At 35.6% G+C, this 23685-nt stretch overlaps 1 protein-coding gene across 10 annotated transcripts in view; it reads left to right on the forward strand.

Annotated features, from left to right (window-relative positions):
- Positions 1–23685, forward strand: part of NFIB (nuclear factor I B) — a 256854-nt gene that overhangs the window by 176114 nt on the left and 57055 nt on the right. For all 10 annotated transcript variants that reach the window (XM_024995860.2, XM_024995864.2, XM_024995865.2 and 7 more), the window contains 3 exon segments: positions 7565–7633; positions 13877–13997; positions 16791–16909. In XM_024995860.2, coding sequence (XP_024851628.1) covers positions 7565–7633; positions 13877–13997; positions 16791–16909 — 309 coding nt within the window.

A 23685-nucleotide genomic window follows, 5' to 3' on the forward strand; every position in this document is an offset into this window, starting at 1 on the left:
GTTCAATCTTGTTGTAATGATTGATATACCTGATTTTATTCTTCCTATTTTACTTTATACTAATCATTTATTTTCACATCTTATATCCTTATTTTGGCTGTCTTGATTAGCTCCTATTACATTTTGTTTCCTCACTGTACAATTCTACCTTCCCTTTCCGTACTCTTACAATTAAATACCTCCTTTGTTATTATTTGAAAATAATAATACAGCCTGACTTAAAGTAATACATATTGACTTATGTAGTGGTACTTCTGTATTTTAAAGAAGAGAAACAGGGGGCATAGAACAATTGCTTAGCTTTCCTTAAGTTTACATAGTAAGTGACAGAGTTAATTTATTAGTATAGTTTAATGTAATTTAATATAATTATATTAATTATAGTATATTATAACAATATGTAATATTTATTTTACTATAATGTCAATACAGTAAAAATAAACATAGTTCACTTAGTTAACCATAAAGTATATGTGCTAAGAAATTTTAAAACCTGCAAAAATTGATTTTCTTTAATAATTTGTAATAATACTGTTTCAAGGCCAGACAATAGGAATAAATTTCTTGAAAGACTAATAGTTGTCTAAGAATCTTCGCTGAAACAGATTCTGGGAAGGTGATTTTTTACCAGTGAGATTTTCTAGACTTTCAACTTTTTGTATTTTATTTTCATAAATGATAGTGACTCATCCAATCCGTTTTATGAAGCACACATATAACCCTGATATAAAAGCTTAGAAAATAAAATACAAAAATTCCCACAGAAGTATCCCACCAAAATACAGGGAATTTGGAAGAAACTGTCAATAAACCAGTTCAACAGTAAATTAAAAGAGGTATGTACCATGAACCAACAAAGATAATATAAGAATTCAGTAATATGTAACAATAAGAAATGCTGTAAGGGATAAAAAGGATAATCTCTACAAGACCAAAAAGGCATTTAATAATAATAACTATTCTGATCAGAAAAGTTTAAAAAACTCTGAGAAAACTAGAAATAAGTGAATATGTCAAATGCTGAGAAAGGAATCAATCATCAATGAATAGCCAAATTATTATTAACTGTGAAACTCTAAAAGTATTCTTGTTAATATTATGAGTAAATATTCCTGGTAGCACTCTTATTATTTACATGTATTTGAATGTTCTCTTCAAAGAAATGAGTATGTCTCTGAAAAAATCCTACCTTATTATAATAGTGAAAATTATAGCATTAATGAAAATTATAGATTAATTTCTCTATCAACTATCCACAATTAAAAACAAATCCCATTAATATGACTAATATGTAATTCTGGCAACAGGGAGGTGACATGAAACACTCATGATCTGCCCGAGGGAATATAAATTGGCAAAAACCTTTATGGAAAGTAGCTTGACAGTTTTTACCAAGAGCTTTAAAAGAGTTTATGTCCTTTGACCCAGTAATTCCACTTCTGGGAACTCCAGCCTAAGAAAATCACAAGAATTGCTGACAAAGATTTGTGTACAAGGATGTTAATGGCAGTGCTGTTTATAATATTTTTTTAAATGGGAAATAACCTAAAATGCCAAACAATGGGAGAGTGGTCAAATAAAGTATGATACAGCCATGCAGTATAATAGGATACAGGCATTGAAATCATGCTGTTTAATCTAAAGGAAAAGATATAATGTTAATTAGAAAAAGTCAGAATATGCATTTATTTAAATTTGATATCAATTTTATAAAAATACGTGTTTATATATTATATATGAAGGAAAATTTTAATGGACTGGAAGGAAAAACTAAACAAACATAAAAAAATATATTAATGTAGTACTATCAGAGTGTGTTAAAGTCAGTAAAGCTCTCTGCCAGATCATGTAAATAACCATCAGGGATTTACATTTCATATTGAAGCACAAACTTCATTCTAAATTAGTACTAAAATGTTATCCTTAGCTGTAGGCTGAGGTTCAGTCTCTGTGCAGAGAATCATTGTCTTTGCAATAATTAGTGTATCTATTTTATAATCATAGTTTCCATCCTTAACCACGGACGGTTCAGACCAGTTAGGAAACTGAAGAGAGCCCTGTCTTAGAAAATGACCAGTCTGTTAGGTTTCGTAGCTGAAGTTTTAGGAAGATCAGCAAAGAGTTAGTAAGAAATGATCTAGTGTTCTTGCCCTTTGCATCCATTAGCAAAAGGATTTAGGCATCTTTACACTCAGTTGAAGGAAGTGAACAATTGGAATCCCACAGCTGGAGCATGCCTGTGAGATATCCAGTGTCCTCTTCTTTTTCCAAATGAACAACGCAAGGAAACTAACAGGAAAACAGCCATGTAAGAAAAAGTGGAATCTAAGTGTTTCAGTGGGTTTGAGACACTCCTATCCAGTTTCCTATCCATAATGAGAATTCTTAAATGCAGTAGCAGGGGCGGGATCTTGATAGCCACTGGGAAACCCCCTATGTTTAGGTACTAGTTTCCTCATCTGTAAAATGGTAATAACTTGAGGATAACTGCAAACTTGGCATGGACTCACGCTTTCTAAGATTTTTGTAGCTTGGCGTGTCTTGGTTATTATTACCTTTGCAAGGTTTCACATTCCTTTCTAGGACTTTTCTTATTGGGTGACAAATCTGTTTACTGAGCCAAAAAAACAGTTCCTGGACTATGCAGAATAAGTCTAATCCACCATCTACATTAACAGTCCTTCAAATACTCGAAGACAGCTTTCATGAATTTAATAACTGCTTTCTGTGTTTTTTTTTTTTTAATTTCAAGAATAGAACACAGTAGACCATAAAAATGAGCCATTATCAGTCTTCCTTTGGATTTTCTGTGTGAATGTTGTTTAACATTTAAATGGTGCTGATTATAATTTGAGATATTAGCAGTTAGATATGCCATTGTGTCAGTCTGTTATTGTTTGTAAAGGAGGTTAAACACTATATTAACTTCTGAGTAGTGATTTATTGTTGCTTTTGTTAGAGAAAAATAAAAAGTGTAAAATAATATAATTTGATATTGCCTTTGAGAATTTTCAGTTTGCAAAGGTCTTTATTTCCTACTCAATTTTATTTTTTAAAAAGCATACATGTAGTGTAAATACAGCATCACATAAATGCTAAGTTGTTCTTTGCTTCCTGGCATAAGCTGTTGTGTAATATTGCTCTGTAACCATTAAGCAGCTGCTCTGTCTCAGAGATGCTCATATTTCCTTTGGTAGATAAAGGGAGTTTGCTAAATGAATGTCTCCAAATTGCTTTAAGATCTTTGGCCTTTCTGGCAGCTATTCTAGATTCACAGTGGTCTATGTTACACATGCAAACCATGTTTTTAGAAGGCCCCTACAGCCTGGAGGTTACAGATGGGGTTGTGTTAACAGCAAGAACCTGCGTTTTGCTGAGTCTTACCTTCTATACTGTATAGCAGGGCTCATGACCTGCTGCGTGATCCTCTCCAGTTATTTTGCCAGAGTCCTTAAGTACTATCTCTTATATGCTTGTGAGCAAGCACAATTAGCTGTCCAAGTACCATATCATCCACTGTTTCTTTTCTTTAGGCTGCCTCATCTTGGGTAATGCCTGTCCACTGTCAAGGCTGTGCTGCATGCAGAGATGCATGAAGGGGGCAGCTGTCTGCTTCAGGTGTCTCTCCTAGGCTTCCAGTTGGCTGATTCCCACCAACCCCCCTCCCTGCCCCACATAAGGTCATTGTTATCTTGCTATGCCCCATGCAGGAGTGGAGCCCAGTGGGACCTATGATGTTGCATTTTTGCTTGTGGGTGCCAAAGCAGTTTGGACATACTTCTAATGCCTTTCACTGTTTTAGTAAAATAGCTCTTTCAGTTTTCCTTGTAGATCCAAATTCCTTGGAACTCGGGGAATTGGGGGTAGGGAGTGGAGAAGCATCCTGCAACATTCTGATTTGCCTTCCCTTTTCCATGTGATAGTCATCATGTCTGTCTGTGTATGACTGTCTTACTGTCTTCCTCCTGGTAGGATTACCTTGAGGTGGCTATCTGCTGCCTTAGGATTTGGTTCCTAATGGACCACACATCACTCCATCTTAATGAATATGACTGCAGCGGCTTCACTTTCACTTTTCACTTTCATGCATTGGAGAAGGAAATGGCAACCCACTCCAGTGTTCTTGCCTGGAGAATCCCAGGGATGGCGGAGCCTGGTGGGCTGCCGTCTTTGGGGTCGCACAGAGTCAGACACGACTGAAGCGACTTAGCAGCAGCAGCAGAGCATAACTAAGAAGCAAATAGAGTCCTGACTACTCTGGAGTAATAAGGAAATGAACTTCAGATAATATCTATATATTGAAATGTTAGCCTGTATTGTTCAGTCACTAAGTTGTATCTGCCTCTTTGTGACCGCATAGATTGCAGCACCCTGGGCTTCCCTGTCCTTCACTATCTCCCAGAGTTTGCTTAGATTCATGTCCCTTGAGTCAGTGATGCCATCCAACCATCTCGTAATCTGTCACTCTGTTCTTCTCCTGCCCTCAATCTTTCCCAGCATTCGGGTACACATGGAATAATTTATATAAATTGAAATATTTACCATTTATTTACTCTTTCGTCAATTTGCAAATATCTGTGAGCTGTTTGAACACTCCTAGTGCCTTGGTAGTTATTTTATACTAAATGCCTAAAGTTGTACATTAGTTACACAACAAAGTTAGAGATATAATCTGCCTGTAATCATTACACTTTCCCATCCTGCCCAATAACATAAATAAACTCCTAGGCAAACAAATTCCAGGGAATAACAAGAATCAGTAAAATTATCCTTCAGTCTTAAGCTATCTTTATCTTCATTGTTATAAAATTATTAAGGTATGCATTTGTGACCATGTTTCAAAAAGTTGAATTTTACAGTTTTTTTCTGCAAGCGTTTACTGGTTAGTGTATGCTGCTGCTGCTAAGTCACTTCAGTCGTGTCTGACTCTGTGCGACCCCATAGATGGCAGCCCACCAGGCTCCCCCGTCCCTGGGATTCTCCAGGCAACAACACTGGCGTGGGTTGCCATTTCCTTCTCCAATGCATGAGAGTGAAAAGTCAAAGTGAAGTCGCTCAGTCGTGTCCAACTCTTAGCGACCCCATGGACTGCAGCCTACCAGGCTTCTCCACCCATGAGATTTTCCAGGCAAGAATACTGGAGTCGGGTGCCATTGCCTTATATGTGGGCTCTGACTTAGTTGTTAGGGGAGAAGCAGATGGACAAAACCCAGTCACTCCCCCAAATAAGAAAAAACACAAGACTTGAAAACAGTTATCTTGGAAAACTTGAATGTACAAAGTGATGTAAAGTAAGTACAAACCAGGTGCTATGTGAATATAGAAAAAGAGATCAATTTTAGTTGGCATAGGGGTTGGGAGAGGAGGGTAGAGAAGCAGTTTATGGAGCGGGCAGTGGCTGAGCTGGACACGGAAGGCTGAGAGTTGAGTGTGGATAGAGGGCCTTCTGATCAGAGGCAGCTATGTGAGAATGACATGAGGGTGGGCCTTTACAGAGCGAATAACCTTGTCTGATTGGTTAAGCATACGGGCTGTCATCATGATAAGTAAAGTCTCTATATTTAATGTACTTGTCATATGTAAAATGTTTACTATACATAAAGTACAGTGTAAGCTATTATACTTTAGAGCAACAAAAACAATAATAATAACCTGTTAGAAATTAAAACTGTCTTTGTCTCCAACCACAGAGCGGGAGTTGATGTCCTTTTGTGTCTCAATGGCTTTTAGCACTTTGTACAATGGTATCTATCTGAAAGTTTCTCAATAATCACTGAAATGAATTCACCCTGATAGAAAATTAATTGCTCAAGAAGTAGGCGTTTCTTAAAATAGAGCTGCATTAAGTGGGGACATTTAGTTCTTATCCTCTTAAAAATGTATATCTTTTTTAAAGTAATGATTTAATATGAGACCTGAGTTTTATCACCAGCTGAGATCTCATAATTTCTTCTCATTCTTTTATTCTTTTTCTAAAGAAGGTGAATGGATGGATATAAAACAGTGTTCAAACAGCCTTCAGACATACACAGCTCCTCTGTTTATTCCCAACAGTGATGTATATGTACTAAGTAAATGATTTTCTGTCTTTTCATGCTATGTATGGTTAAAAAGTAGGGTGGTGACTCTCATTCTGGTAAAGTTTCTAAATGATTATTTATAGTTATCTTGAGACTGGAATTCAGTGTGAATATTTCAGTGTGTGCATGATTGTTGCCTCCATGAGCCAGTCCTAATTTATTGGTGATGTTTAATCTGTGCCTACTCTGCATTTTATAGTTTTATCTCACTTATGCATAACTCTGTAAGGTAGCTAATTTTATTGATATTATCTTTAATATATGAATGGAAACTCTGAGGCACAAAGAGTCTAATGTTCCAGGACAATTATTATTATAAATTTCTATAAGTTCATTATTATCATGATTAATTATTCCAGGACGCCATGGTGGCACAGTGTAGTCAGGAGTCAAAGCCCAGCTCTTCGACGTGAGTGGACCATGTTGCTAAACCACTCATGCCTGCCTTTCCTACACTAAATCAACCTCTCAGTCAGCCCCAAAGTGTTCTGCAGCATTGGATCAAATTGCCATTTCTTGGAATTTAGAGTTTTTTCCTGGAAGCATTTGAATACTGAGGATTTTCACACTTATTCTCTCCCTGGGGCAGCAGGTAGATGGAATGAGTAGCCGTATTCCATCTACCTGAGGTGTTCATCCCCTCCTCACCACCATGAAACTTCCTTCTCATTGGCTAGAACCTGGGGACACGGCAGTCGCTGAGAGTTCCATTTCCAGTCCTGGGCAGAGCTAGGCCAGCCAGGAATCCGTTTGACTCTGGCTCCTGACCAGTGGAGGTCCCTGAAGGGTCAGGAGGCATTCCTGGAGGTCTGGCCTCACCACTGTTTGCCAGAAAAAAGGATCCTGTTTTTGAAATGGAGTACCAGGGAGTGGCAGCAGGGTGAGAAAGCAGTGAAATTGTGTGAGGTATATTAAAGGTGCACGGAAATAGGTCCGTGTGAAGTATTTGCTCTGTGTACCAGTTCTGCTTTTGTGTGATTCAGGACAGGAACAAAGGTGGGAGGGCTGGTAACAGCAACTCACTTTTCTTTACTCAGGGAAGGATTTGTTAAAGAACAGTGGTTTCCAGAGATCTTTGAAGTAATTCCAACATGGTGCTAATTGTGGTTGTGGTTTTCCTTTTTCTTTCTTTCTTTTTTTTTAAATGATTGGACTTTAGTCTACCAGGTGCTACTGGCCAAGGGCCCCTAAACCTTCATTCCCTATGCATGAGCCGTGGCAAATAAAACCATACCAATTGCCTTGTACACTTGGAAAGTTAAAATTTCTTTCTGAGAGATTATTTAGCTTCTAAACTGAAAACTTCTGTTTTAAAAGACTCAGTTTGCATTTCATAAGCATTTTGTTTTTACGTGTCTTTGTTGTAAGCATACTTGGTTTTTAGTCTAACCTTTGTTTTGAAACACTTGAGTGAATTCTAGTGTTAAATCATTTATTTGCTTCCTGCTTATGTTGATCTCTTTCTTCTTGATGTTTATTTTCAGGATACCTTGAGGATAGTTTTGTAAAATCTGGAGTCTTCAATGTATCAGAACTTGTGAGGGTATCTAGAAGTAAGTAAACTCTTTGCTTATTATTTAATTATACAGTATGACTTAAAATATTTTGTATTTTGAAAATGAAATACAGTATGAAAAGAACTGTGTATTAGGGTAATTTGAGCTTTAAAATCTCTAACTTTTTGATTTCACAAATGAAGTTAATTTGTCTGGCTTTCTGAAATATTTGCATTTAAATCCGTACTTTTTGTAGTACAAAAATAATTTGGGGTTTGTTCTGCTTGCTGTGTTGTTGGTATTCATTTAATTCACTGTTCACTCTGTGACCATAGATGGTCATTTATATCAAAGGAAGTGTGATTAATTAAATGTACTCAGTGTTGTTATGATAACCCACATAAGTTTCCTGTAGATAAGTGCTTTTTCATTTTGCTAACATTTTGGTGGGGGCTTGGAGATGTACAGGATATACACGCTAACAGGCAGAGTGTAGAGGGATGCAGAAATTAACTTTGCAGATTGTAGTTGGATATAGATAGAAAGCATTGTTATCCAAAACAATGTCAAATTGTTTTCACTGGCCACCTCACCTGAGACACCATTCTTGGCAGCCTGGAGGAGAATTTTCTCAAGTAAAGTGTACCTGGTCAGCTAACTAAGCAAGGAGGAAGTTTTCTTGATCACCTCTTTTAGTTGTTATTACGGTGTCTGCAGATATATGTAAGAGGCTGTTCTTATCTCATTGATTATGCTGAAGGGAGTGACTCATTTCTACTTGCTCTCTTCTTTGATTTAGCTTATTTATGTACCTTTGATGGCTGTATTTTCACCTGACGTTTTGATAGGGAGTGTCACAGTTTGAAATGGTTTATTCAGATGATGTAGGGCCACTCTGGTCCCTGTTTAAGCTGTGTTTTTCACTTGGGTCAAATTCCGAGGTCATGAACAAGAATTATGATGATCCAAAAAGAATAAAAAAAAATGAGTTACTGAGGCTACGTGTAGGTAGTACTTTAGCATGGCATTCAGTGAAGTAGGTGACTTTCTCTTTGGAACCGTAGTTTCTCAAATACAGACTTCTGAACTGACTAGTGCACCTAGCCTGTGTTTCAGAGAGTTCTGTGAATAGACATTTAGGACTTGAGTAGCATCCTTTCTGACATAATTCTGCAGTGGATAAATATTATGCCCCAAATACTTCTGCCTTCATCTGTTGACTAAGGAGTAGTCTAAGTGACCAAAACTTCATATCCTGTGTCCCTGTGTCTATTGGATTCATGTTTGCTAGGCAAGAGGATTTTGGTGGTCTACTTCATTGACCAAGGCCATGAGACGTCTGTGTTTTTCCTGATCAATATGTGTTGTGCTAAGACTGCAATATTTGAACTTTTTATGTTTATTTTTAATTTGGAAAGGAACGTGCCTGAGTGACTTACTACCACTTAATGGCATTGTGTAAGGAAGGGAGTATTTGAAGGTGGGTAGTTGTGTTTGTGTGTGTGTGTGTTGCTCTTTAGCAGAGAGGCTATGCTGCTACAGTTATGAGACTTTATGAAATTATTTGTTTAAATTTGTAATTTTCTCAGTTTTATACTTCTATCCTTCTTAAAAGGATAATAGCGTTATCTGTCAGAAAATATTATTAGTTTCTCATTAGAGGTAACATTGGAGAAGGCAATGACACCCCACTCCAGTACTCTTGCCTGGCAAATCCCATGGATGGAGGAGCCTGGTGGGCTGCAGTCCGTGGGGTCCCTAGGAGTCAGACATGATTGAGCGACTTCACTTTCACTTTTCACTTTCATGCATTGGAGAAGGAAATGGCAACCCACTTCAGTGTTCTTGCCTGGAGAATCCCAGGGATGGGGGAACCTGGTGGGCTGCCGTCTATGGGGTCACACAGAGTCGGACACGACTGAGGCGACTTAGCAGAGGTAGCATTGGAGAAGGAAATGGCAACCCACTCCAGTGTTCTTGCCTGGAGAATCCCAGGGATGGGGGAGCCTGGTGGGCTGCCGTCTATGGGATCACACAGAGTTGGACACGACTGAAGTGACTTAACAGCAGCAGCAGCAGAGGTAACATTATGTTAGACGCTATGGGAGAGCCATATGAGAACTTATAAAAACCCAGATTGATACTGTGAGAAGATTGATACTGTGAGAAATCTGAATTTGAAACTTAAAAAATGTATTTCTATAACAGTTCAGAAGTGAGGTAAATTTAACATACATCATTCATTCTTTCTTAAATCACACTCTCATCTCTTAGAGATTTTTAAGTTATCTGTTATAACAAACATTACTGATTTGTAATTAGTATGTTAATTATCTATATTCATTCATTAGCTAATTAATTCAGCAAACATTTTCTATCCCATATGTAAATAGGTGTCTCTGAAATGCTTGAGAAGTTATTCTCCTAAGTGTTTAATATATCCACATTATAACCTTATTTATACAATTGAACTTCATTGTTTATGAAATAGGTTTTGCTAAGTAAACATCAACTTCAGCACAACCCTTTTGCTGTACATCACGAATTCTGACTTCTTGAGGGTTTACGATATGTTAATGGTTTCTGTCCTCTGGGGTTTTACTCTGGTATGACCCTCTAATGTGAATGTTGACTTTAGCTAATGAAGTTGTTCAATTTTAGGATAGTGATCTTTCTGGTGAACGATATTATCTCCATCTTAAAAGTTGATTTAGGATCAGCTTTTGGAGTGAGGAGAACAATAAGAGAGATTAAGGGTTGCCCTCTAACCCTTAGAATCTGAGGTTCTTCTGAGCTTGGTTTCTAAGAGGGTATTGGCAGCCTCTTAAACATGATTTGCAGCCTTAAGGCCCCTTGCTGCTCTCTGGGAGAGGTGCTAACAATGATCTTTGCATCTGATATAAGTTTTTCCCGAGGCTTTTAAATAGGCATATCTGCTGGGACTTGCAGTTCTTATACACTTTGTCATTAGATAAATTTTGTGCATGTGCTGTTTTAGAATTTGGCCGTGTTCATTATTAATCTACTTTAATTTCTGTAATCTCCCGTTTAGTGTCAAAATCTACACTAAATTTTACATTGCTTGTGTGTAAATCTGTAGACAAAATGCTTTTGTTTTGTTTTTCTTAAGCCATGACTAAAGCTTTACTTTCCATCTTGTCCACACACCCCTGCCCCAGTTTTAATGAGACTTAGTTGACATGTAGCACTGTATAATTTTAAGGTATATAGCATAATTGCTTGACTGACATATACTGTGAAATACCATAGTAAGTTTAGTTAATGTCTGTCATCTCATGCAGTCATGCAGCTGTTAAAAAAGAGAAAAAGAGAAAATGTTATTTCCTTGTGATGAGAACTCTTAGGATCTACTCTCTTAACTGCTTTATATATATATATATATATGCATGCTACATTAGCTATAGTCATTGTTTTGTACATTACATCCCCAGTATCTATTTATTTTATAACTAGAAGTTTGTACATTTTGTGCTAACTTCCTCCAATTCTCCCTCCCCACTAATACCCACCTCTAGTAAACTTTTCTATGAGCTTGTTTTTTGTTTGTTTAGATTCCACGTATAAGTGAGATCATACAATATTTGTAAATAAATTATTTGTGTTGCTTCCTTGATATTTTGAAATAATCCTTCTGGTACAAAATTTAGAAAAAAAAATAATATTTCCAAAGATCTGTAATTGTCATTTTCCTATAAATTATACCTAGTATGCTTATGGTCAAACAATCTGTGTTGACTGTCATGCCATATGTTTATTAAATAGGAACTACAAATCTTTGTCTAAATATTGCATGAGCTTAATAAATTGCAGCTAATTGATATAAGATATAACATGTAAGTTTCCTGTTGGTAACTCAGTTCTTTGAATTGTATCCATTATTACCATCGAAAGCCAAACAGATTGTTTTACTTTCACTGAACCCCTCAAATGCCTCCTTCCAGCACTACTCTGCTTTCCAATGTCACGTAGAACATGATTCTAATAATAAACTTTAAAGCATGTGGTTATTGTGGGATTTCTTACCTTGCATTTTTTTAACCTCTGGTGTACCTCAAGCCACAACAAGCAACTACATTTTAACTGTCCAAAGAACTGAAGCCAATAGGCATAGTTATACATTGAAAACTAGTATTTTTTATATAAAATGAGGCTAAATCATATTATGTAATATGAACAACCTAACAGCAGGCAGAAACTGCAGATCTTTAGAGCTGAGACTAATCTTGTATGTATTAATTTATTTTGACTTAATTTTTAATAGAGCTATCCATTGTATATTCCTTGATTATTTCTCTGCAATAAACCGTGTACCCTCTAATCACATTTTCTTAAAAAATACGTTGTTAGTCTTGGCCTGCCTGATACTGAAATACAATTCAACTGATAGTGAACACATTTCAGATGTCTATTGAAAATTCTAGGTAAGGAAAATCCCTTGAAAATCAACGGTCCCTTTGGAATTTTATACTCAACATGAGGTTAGTTTGGAGAAAGGGGAAGATTAAGTGGACTCTCTGTTGTAGTGTGAATCTCAGAGGCTCTAGAGTTTTGTTGCCATGGGCTAGGATACACTTTCCCTCATTGATGATCTTGAAGGCCTGGTGAAAACAGGTGAAGAAATAGAATTTATTCTTAATCATTGTCCTTTGACACCAACCTGGCTGGTCTCCACCTTGCATGTCATCTCTGCCCATGACCTTGCTCTTTTAGCAACTGCTATTTAGAGTAACTTCCTTTGAGTACCCGCCTCATCCTCTAGAGCTCTGGGCCAGCTGTGGCTTTCTGCAGATTTCTTGGACCATTCAAGCTTATATCGGATTCTTCTTCCCTTGAAATCCTATAGCGTTTGTTGATCATGTCGTTCTTGTGGAAGTTTCACTATAATCTGCATGATGCTTGTATTTCTGTGCTTTTCATGAGTGTTCTGTTTACCCAGCTTGTTGCCCCATGTGTCTTATTAAGGACAGGAACTATCTTGTATCTTAGACTGGTTTGTGTCCCTTTCAGCACCTGTCAGTAATGGATACAATAACTTGTTGATTGCACAGACCTTCAGTGGATAGATTCATTTGTACCATTCATTTGTACCTATTTACTGCTTTTCATAGGTTTTTGGACCGTTTCATCTTTGCTAACCACTGTAGGTTGCCAGGGAAGAGTTTTGGGGGAGAAAGCAAGAAAAGGGAACTCATACTTGTTGAGTATCTGTTATCCACTAGGCATCATGATAGACTTTTATCACTCCTTACCTCATTTCATCCTCAAAATAGTCATATGTGATAGCTTATTATAATTCTCATTTTATAGTTCAGGAAACTGAGGTTTATAGCACATAAATGGCAGAAGGAGTTAAAATGTTGTCTGTCTATTTCCCAGTACTCTCCTCATTCTAACACAACATGCTGCCTGAAAGATTTATTCAAGAAGTTTAGAAACTAATTTTAAAAATTTAGAAAGCTGTAATCCATGGTATGACAACCAATACTTACATCAAAAATCTCAGTTCACAATATATCAGCAAACTCAAAAAGACTTTTTGATTTATACCTTAAAGTATAAAACTCCATGAGTATATTTTAAATGACTTACGAAGTTGAGCATATCAACTTTTTAAAAAACAAGACATAAAGTAAAACTGTACTTCCTATTCATATATGAAACCGAATATGTATTTTGGAAAAAGAAATCTTGACTTTTATTTCATATTTGTCAATTTTACTTATATACTTGTCCTAATACAATAATTATTTTTATATCAAATATTAGAAATATGATCTCTAATGTACTTTAATATTAATGTTAATATTATTATAAAATAATCTTTTTATGGAACTATTTTAATTTGATTTAATTTAATTTTAATTTTTATTTAACAATAATTTGATTTTTAAGAGCTGAGTTAGTACAAAGGGCCTTGCTTTGTCCTGAGCAATAATCAGCATGTGTTGTGCCCTGTGGAGCATCCATAGACCAGTGGGATGGCAGATGTAGTGACGGCTAACAGTAAGGACTGAATGAAGAAGCTTGGGCAGTGCGAGCAGAGGAAGGGGTAACCAGTGATGGCCGTCTTAGTGCCTTGAGTTTCCACACGTGAACACTGGCATAGTGAGGATGTTTGCAAGTCTTAACCAATGGACGGTTGATACTAGAGTCTTAAGGTAAAGAGAATTCCTCTCATCCTTGCCCAGAGGCATGGAAAATATGAGATTATTATAACTGAATAGAGATGACAATAGTAAATGCCACTCCCAATGCTCTTTTTGTTGTTTTATTCCTCAGCGCCCATAACCCAGGGAACTGGAGTCAACTTTCCAATTGGAGAAATCCCAAGCCAACCATACTATCATGACATGAACTCGGGGGTCAATCTTCAGAGGTCTTTGTCTTCTCCACCAAGCAGGTAACTCAAAGAGGAACTGCTTTTCTTCTCAGTCTGGTATGCAAACAGGTAGATAGGGAGACGTGCACATAGGTTTGTCGGTAAACAGTGTGGAAATAAAACAAAAAGCTCAACATTCTTTGCTGATTTTTCACAGAGTTTTACTCTTTCTTGGTTGAACTTATTTTGAAATTTGAAAGTTAAGTGTAATTGTTGTTCAGAGCATTTTAAACAATCATTTTGGGGGTGGGGGGACAAGGGAACTATGAAAATGTATTAATATGATTTTTATCTTCTATGAAGTATTGTAATTTCACAAGTTATGTAATTCTTTTGGTGACCTTAAAAATGATGTTGCCCTGGTTTAGGACTGATCCACCCAACTTTTATCCTAATACCATGTCCAAACTGGGGATAATGAAGTGAAAAATAAAATGTGTCATTTATTTAACTTTAAAAGGCCTTATTCTAGGCCACAGGTTTGCCAAGTTCTTCAGTTGATGCTCTTTGAATAATTTAGTTAACTTTTAGTTACCAGTGAAAGTATTACCTGCTCTGAGATTTGGCTGAACCAGTTGGGAAAGAGCTACAGTGAGGTGACTTTGTCTTTTGGTTCTCTGCTGACATTCTCATTTTTCTCTCTCGACCTTCTAATTGTAACCTTCAGGAGTTTAAAAGGAAATCTTCTATTTAAATGAGGGAAAATTAGCTTGGAAAGTTATTGTACATTAGAATTTCATGATATGTTCCTTTACTATAGAATGATAGAAGAGGGCTGAGTGAACGAGAAGGCAAGATAAGCAGATATTGTAGCTTTATTGGGTTTTCTGGAGGTTGAATCTTCAATACAGAAAGACCAATTTCACTTTCAGAGCATTAAAAATACCCATGATCAGATAAAAGATCCTACATGAATTTCAGAGCAAAACATGTATTTTATAATATCAATTTTTAAAAAATAAAAAAATCTGGATAACCATTTTCCTATGCTAGTCTCAGTAACAAAAATTAATTGCATTTGGATTGATTATGGGGCTGTGCACATCTGTACATTTATTAGCTAATTTAATTGTGTGTCGTTTATGGTCAAACTGTTTTCCTATAGTAAGATTTCATAGCAAGTATTTAGGTTTATTATTAAAATTGTCTGTGATATGGTAATTTGTTTAAAATGCTTTGATTTTTCTAAATTTAAAATGTGAATAGTAATATTTTTATTTTATATGATGGATCGGTATCATCCACCTGGCTCTTTCCTCATGATTATTCAGTATTAAATACAATACTATGTCATTTAGAATAAAAAAGTTTTAAAAAACATTTATCTTTTATTTCCTTATGAAAATCTTTTCTCCCTCATTTCAAGTTTTCCTGTATTTACTGTTGATTCACAGATGAAAGAATTAGATTGAAGGAGGGGTTAAAAAATGCATTCTAATTTTAGATACCCTAGAAAGAAACTAAATATCTACTATTTATTCTCACTGTGATTTAGCACTAATAGAAATTGCCATCTTCTACATAATGTTAATAGTTTGGGAGTTGTGAGTCAAATCTTAATCACAAATGTATCTATGAGTATACCCAGACATGCACATGTTTCCAGGATTTTGAAAGAGTACAGTCTAGGAAGTCAGGCTGCTACAATTAACATACTCAGGACAATTGATTCTCTTCAAATTTGTCTCCCTACTTGTAATAAAGTGGAGGATTGGATTATGTATGTGGTTTCTAAAGTCAGGTACAACTCTGAAATGCTACGACATTAGGTTTTTTATCACAACCTCAAGTTTATTCAGAAGATTTCCTTTTTTTAGTTTTTACCTGCATGGGTGTGAATAAGGATTTTTTTTTTTTAATTTAAGGAAACAATATCCATTTTCATATTCATAACTAATTGTTTAATACAATATTGGTGGAGATATATGAAGGCATGTATTAAGCAATATGGCATGTGGCATAGAATAGATTTTTAATCATGGCTCTAAATATTCATTTTTCTTAGTTATTGTGATAAAACCATGTTTTGTTTATTAAAATATATTATTTTGGAAGTATACCATTGGGTTTGAATTTGGCGATGATGATTTTCATGGTTGACCTTAAGAGTAAAGGATCAACAACTGTATTTTTTAAGGAAAAGGTAAATTAGAATATATGAAACAGTTTATAATCAGACAAGTACTATAAATATTTAATATTATTAATTATAGGGTTACTACTAATAATTACTATTTAATAAGTGCCAGCCACTAAATGTATGAGCTTTATATTTAATAACTCATTTAATCCTCCCTACAATTCCCCTTTGAGCAATGTTTTATTGTTTCCATTTTACAGATAATTAAATTGAGCTTAGAAAGGTTATGGACCTTACTTATCTGTGAATTCATATGAAAGGATTACATTGTTAATGGCAAGTGCCGTACAAATGAATGTTATTAATATTGATAATAATTATGAGTTAGGTGCAATCTTAATAACAGTTTTTAAGTTAGTAAACATATCACATTAAGAATTCACTTTTTAACTACCAAAAATAGTATTTTACTACTGGAAATATACTTCAAAAGGTAAATATAAGAAACATCCTATTCATTACACAAATACAGTTCTACTCTGTTATAATAAATGATACATAAAACTGAAAATGTTTGCTACTCCTGTTGATGTCTTGAATACTCACCATTATTTCTGGGATATTATTACTTGTGTTTGTGGAAATTTCTCCAGTAAGAATATTCTTAGATTATAAACTTTCAGGTGCTACACATCTTCCTAGAATTCCCATTAACTGTTGTCATATTTTAACAGCAAAAGACCCAAAACCATATCCATAGATGAAAATATGGAACCAAGTCCTACAGGAGACTTTTATCCCTCTCCGAATTCACCAGCTGCTGGAAGTCGAACATGGCACGAAAGAGATCAAGGTGAGTAAAAAGGAGTTGCCTCTAGGGACGGTGGAGGAAAATGTCAGCTCCTTCCATAAGTTTCATTTAGTCAAAATTTCATAATTGAATCAATATGGGTTATATTTCTTCATGAAATGATTGCAGTACAATTATTTTTAAGGTCATGTACTGATCAAATGTTATTGAAGTTACAAAATTCCCATATATTTATTTGTTTCTTGAAATTGAACTTTTTTCTTTTTTTTTTAGAATAATCTTTTAGAAACCTCAGTATGTGTGTGACTGATGATGGTGTGGCCATATTAGTTGGTTGGATTATAGCAGACATAAATTCTAATTCAGTCAGATCAGTTTGTTCCTCTTAATATGGGGTATTTTAAGGTGGAGCCAAACTTTAAGCGGTTCTCAGGTGCCAGTTACTGAAAGTTCTCGTTTAAAGGAAACCATGCTTTCTTTTGGAAGTAGGTACAACGTGAACAATAAATATAAGTGTGATGTTAGACACTTGGTGTCTGAGTCAATCTAGTTATTTCTTCTAGATGAAACTATAACCTAACTCTAGGGCAGCTCTAGGAAAAAATATAAATATCAGAAATAGGTATTCTTTGACTCTCTACATTCATACTTTGCTCTTTTTCTTTCTTAAAGTCTACTGGGTTAAATATATTTCATCAGGTATACTCATGCCTTTTTGCCACGGTTAGAGGGAGATTATTAAACATGGAAACAAAGATTAGCTAACAGTCTTTGTTGGTATGTGTGCAAAAATGACTTATAGAGCAGAACAAAGTGTATTTGAAAATTGTCTTTAAAATTCTCCATTTAATTAAAAATGTAAAAAAAAAAAAAAGTGGTTTTCAGTCCATAACTTGGGCGAGTGTATCTGAGGATTGAGGAGTTGCATGTCCAGTAATCTCAGGAAACCAAATAGCCCTGAAGCTTAGCAGTTAAAGCCAAAATTCAGGATTCCCTTTCTGCTGCTCCATGTTTTTCTACTGAGTGCCATAGGATTTAAAGAATGGTGAAATCGTCTTCACAGAGGAATTGACATTGAGTCAGGTGGAGCCGGGTGGGTCTCCTTTAGCGTGCTGAGATTTTAACTAAAAAAGCAGGGGGCAGGGTGGATGAAGACAAAAGCACAGGCAAGCACTGAGGTGGGGAAGTGAGTTTCCGAATGGCCGTGTGTGTGCCCTGTGGCTGGAGGCTGTTTGTGTGAATGGAAATAATGGGCCGTCATTTTAAGGAAGGATTTGAAAATCAGCTGAAGAGTTTGGGCTCAGAGATCCTACCCCACCTCCCCAGTCTATTCTGTAGACAGAACCATCTTTTAAAACATAACGTCATATCACTCCCCTGCTGCAGTTACGTCCTGCTTCTCTTAGGAGAGAAGCAGGATTCCCTCACACGATTCACAGATCTTCTTGGTCCTCTGGCCTCTGACCACTGCTCCAGTCTCAGCGGGGGCTGTCTGCTTCCTTCTCGCACTCAAGCCTGCTGCTTTGTTTAGATTTGGAAGTGTAACACCCAAGACCTTCATATAAGCCATGCCCTCTGGAACGCTCCTCTTCTGACTCTTCATCTGGCAAATTCTTGGTCATTTTTCATGTCCCAGCCTAAATTGAGGAATTTCAGTTTGAAACCTAGTATTGTTCCCTCACTGTACTCGTAGTATGTTGTTCCGTATTTGCTTATGGGATTAATTGTCTGAATCTGTCTGCATTGTGAGGACAGAGACTTTATCTGTTTTGGCTACTGTGTATTCAGAGCCTAGGAACCCTGTGCAACACTTGGGGTTCAGCAGAGGCAAATAGATGTTTGTTGGCTACGTGGACCACCGATAGGCGAAACACCAGTCTCATTAGCAAAGGCCAGAAATAACAGGGCCTTCATCAGACTTGCAGAAGTAAGAATAAAAGCAAAACCCTCAACCCTTTATATTTTATTACTTGTTTTGCTGACATTGTCAGCTTTTTCTAAACAAAGCCATATTTTCCTCATCAGAAAATTGTTCTGGAAAAGATTCTAATGGTAATAACAATAACATTGTGAATGTGTGGCAATGAATGTGTTGTGCAGAACTGTAGGTGTTCTTTATTACAGACAGTGTCACTCTGTAAGAGTTGCTTCCTCTTTCAGCCTGTTGAATAAAGCCAATTTCAAATCATATTGTAAAACATTTTTGAAAAGTAGAAGGGAAACTGTCATTCTTTCTCTTTGTAAAATCATTGTATTGTCTTGGTGATTTTCTTTTGTCAAGATGACTAGAATTATTGGAGAAGTCTGTAAAGGCATATTATATTAAGAGTAGGGAAGAATGATTCATTTTCACACATGCTTCAAAAAAATGTGTGTCACTTTAATTCTGAGACCCTGAAGATTTTGTAATGTGCACAATAAGCCACTGTGGGAAGAAGACATCAACTGTAATGAAAACATGAGGGCAGGATAGTACTATCTTTATAAATTTCCTAAACCAAATGCAGTCCTTTTGTTCGGTGAAAATTGCTTTCTTCAGATTTGCAAAATAAAATGCCTCATGGTTGTTCTTGTCCATCTTCACATGTTCTTTAGTCACACTTGCCTGTCGTCTTGCAGGGAGTATTCTAAAGGGCATATTGAGTACCACTTGAAATTGTAATGGCTTTAGTACATGTCTAAAAACCCTATACTAATTAGTATTCAGTGACTACTTACTGGTCGCTTAAAATATACTTGTGTTTATAATTGGCAGAAATGTTTAAAATTTACTGTTAATTATTTCCTGCATCTGCCTCATTCTGTTCAATTTTGCACTAAAATCTACACTTGCCATAGTCCTTAACAAAAGTGAGTGAACTATGTGAATCAAAGATAGTAAAATTATGGACAGTATGTGTCATTCCACCTTTCCTTATAATCTGAACCAGGAACCTAAACCTTTGAGATTTATTCCAGGTAGATAAAAATAAAGGATATAGTGTAACTAAATGATTATCCTCATTTCATTTTAAAGAATTAGGCAGAACTTTATAAGATCTAAATTCATGCAATGAGAAATGGTCCTGTAATTTTAACAAGTTAATGAAAAGTGTTTTTATTTTAGCATATTACAAAGTTATATTTTTTGTCTTCCAGAATGCAAAAAAGTTACATTTCATAAAATCATTGTAATTTTTAGTTTTGTAGAATATAGAACATTTTAAAACTGAACAGTGCTTAATAGTGTTAAACATTTTGTAGGAAACTTTATAATTTGCTTAATTTTCTTCTGATAAATAGTGCAGAAATTAAATTTGCTAGCATCTATATTCAGAGAAGGCAATGGCAACCCACTCCAGTACTCTTGCCTGGAAAATCCCATGAACAGAGGAGCCTGGTAGGCTGCAGTCCATGGGGTCGCTAAGAGTCGGACACAACTGAGTGACTTCACTTTCACTTTTCCCTTTCATGCATTGGAGAAGGAAATGGCAACCCACTCCAGTGTTCTTGCCTGGAGAATCCCAGGGACGGGGGAGCCTGATGGGCTGCCGTCTGTGGGGTCACAAAGAGTCAGACACGACTGAAGCGACTTAGCAGCAGCAGCAGCATCTATATTAGAGAATATTTATGTTTTAGCTTTGTATTCTTTTATATATAAAGGAAGAAAAAAGAAAACTGGGGCAGTAACAAAGGGATGTACAGCTGCTCTTACACTGTTTTCCTATATTCTAGAATATTTTTTTCTTGCTTGGTTTCTGTTTTGAATTTCCTAAACTGCGTGACTGCTTTTACCGCTATTGACAAGTTAGTTTCTTGAATACTGCTTTTCATCATTTTAGATTTTAATAGTTAAATTAATTGAACTGGGTCAGTGTATCAATTTGCTTGTTGAAAGTTTCTTTTATTATTCTAATAGTTAACCTCACAAAATATTCCATCCGAGAACTTGTGTACCTGAAATTTCTTCCACCTGAGCCAACTCATAGACTCAATTCCTTGTTGATATAATTCCCTTGAAATCATTAAACTAGTCCTTTGTAACTTATGATGTAATAGGAAAAATAGAGACAGGTCTGAGTTTTTCCTCTAATTTAAGTTGCTTTCTTGGGACTCAAGCTTGTAGTATTTTCAAGGCCAGAAATTTAACAGACTAAAAATTTTACCTAAGATTACTAGTTGTTCAAATACTTATCAGACTGAGAAGCTGTTAAATTTTCCATTTATAAAGCCCAGCTATATATTACAAATACTTTTACTATATCACTAAATGTCTATTAAATAGTGTTTTAGGAGTTTTATATTCAGGCTTAGATGAATCAGCGGTTTATTAGAATTGCAGAAGCAGATAAATAATTTTTTATTATTTATAATTATTTATTTTTATTATTTATGAAAAATATGCTTCACAGAGAATAATGTAAATCAGATTATGAAGAAGCGGTCTGCATGACCATCTTACTTTTGAGCATTATGAGAAATAAATCTTACACAAAAATCAATAAATTGGTATATTGGCAAAAACTAGCACTACTTAGAGGTATATTGGTATGTAATCACAATTTTAAGAGCAGTTTAAAAATTTATACTGGACTCTCAAACAGTCAGTCTTTAGGCGTAGCGGTCTACTTGTTGTAGGTACTAGAAAAAAACACTGCTTAAAAAAGTTACAGTTCTGTCATACAAATAAGTCTCTTCAGCTAGGTTTTTTGAAGTTGTAATATATTTCCAAACCCTAGAGATTTATTTGTGATAAATTTGCAAAGGTTCTGTTTAGTAATAGAGTCTTATATGTTGTGCTCAATTTCAATTTGCATTTTATAGAGTTCTATAAGGATATGGTATTAAATATCCAATGAATTAAGCCAACGGCCTCAAGGGAACACTCGGGGCTAAAGAGTAATAATGCCAGCTTAGTATCATGCATTTAATCAAGTACAGGAAATAAATAACAGTCAGTAGAATGTGGTGACACCGATAGAACCAGAATCAGAGACTAGCCTTTCTTAATTCAAGTTTAAAGAATGTTAATATATCTCCTAGATATAAGAACATTCAACTAAGATTGGAAAATTTTATTTATACAAAACTTTAAACTTTCTTATTCATAAATCATTTTGTAGAATATTTAATATGCTACTGTCTGCTGTGAATATGAATATCTCTGAGTGGATATTGACAGAATATGTTTATTAAGTTTGTGACCTTAGAACCCTTTTTCCCACCATCTAAGAATCTATAGGGAGAATCCATCATACATTCAAAACTTTAAAAAACAGCGCTCTAGCCCAAACTACAGTCTGACAAATGATAAACTCTCAAGTTTCTAACTGTAGAAGTAGGTGAATGAGCAGCTTTCACAAATAGTTGAATAACTACTAACATTTAGTGATGTCCTAGAAAAATGCAAGGAAACAGCTTAATAATCTCCTGAATGTTTAAGTTTGCTTTGGGGGCCAGATAGAACAGCAACAATTCCTTACATCCCTAGAGTTTGTATCACAAGGATTAAATATGAAATGTTCAAATATCAGATTTTGAATTAAAATCAAAGATACAAGTGATCTTGAGGGATACATGTTGTTTAAGCACAATTTTAAAGCGTTTTTTTCATTGTTGTTGTTCAGCTTATTATTAAAAAAAAATACTGAAAATCAAGAACTTATAGTTCTTATAGAACTTGCAGTGAATCTCCATATATTATCATGTTATTAGAGGGCAAACCCTGGCGATGCCTTCATCACAATCTTTTTCATCTTCTTCAACCACAAAACCAGTACAATATTGTAAAGTTTAAAAATAAAATTAAAAAAAAAATAAAAAAAGAAATCTAATTATAAATTAAGTCATATAATTACACAATTGATTAATATACTGATAATAAAGATCCTCTTTAGAGAATTAAAGTAAAAAAAAAAAGAAAAATCACATTATGAATATCTTTCAAACAGAAAGGAGAACAGTACGTTGTTGGTGAGGCTTTCATCAGAATCCTTATACTGACTACTACTTGACAGATGTGTGTGCTCTTTTGACGTGTTTTGGATGGAGCACAACCTGTGTACATGTTAGAAGAGACAATACTACTTATAAGTGGGAAATGATACTCAACTTCTGTTCTCTGGAGCCTTAATAATTTGAAAATACAGCATTTTGCAGAAAAGCCACCATGGATAATTGGTTTGAAAAAAATAACTTGCTGTGTGTGATGCTGTGCCTCTAGATTGGGGGAACACAGCCTAAATTAGGGGTGTGGAAAACCCATGGGATACAGTGTGCTTCATTATCATAGAGTGCCCTAAAAAGTTTCTTGAAATGGAAAAAGGTTTTATTTCAAATCCATTATGCACTGATTTCCTATTTAAGTTTATTTTGAAGTAGCTTGGAAACCCCGTTTCTTTTGTTATTATGATACCAATATCATATACAATAGGAAGTTGATTTTTCAGACATAAGAACACGGGTTATTAGAAGCCTTAGTGAAAGTCACTCAGTCCTGTCCAACTCTTTGTGACTCCATAGACTGTATCAGTTCAGTTCAGTCACTCAGTTGTGTCCACCTATTTGCAAACCCATGGACTGCAGCACTCCAGGCCTCTCTGTCCATCACCAACTCCCGGAGCTTACTCAAACTCATATCCATTGAGTCAGTGATGCCATCCAACCATCTCATCTTCTGTCGTCCCCTTCTCCTCCTGCCTTCAATCCCAGCATCAGGGTCGTTTCAAATGAGTCAGTACTTTGCATCAGATGGCCAAAGTATCGGAGTTCCAGCTTCAGCATCAGTCCTTCCAATGAGTATTCAGGACTCATTTCCTTTAGGATTGACTGGTTTGATC

The sequence above is a fragment of the Bos taurus genome, chromosome 8 (genome assembly GCF_002263795.3).
Source record: "Bos taurus isolate L1 Dominette 01449 registration number 42190680 breed Hereford chromosome 8, ARS-UCD2.0, whole genome shotgun sequence".
NCBI classification, from domain to species: domain Eukaryota; kingdom Metazoa; phylum Chordata; class Mammalia; order Artiodactyla; family Bovidae; genus Bos; species Bos taurus.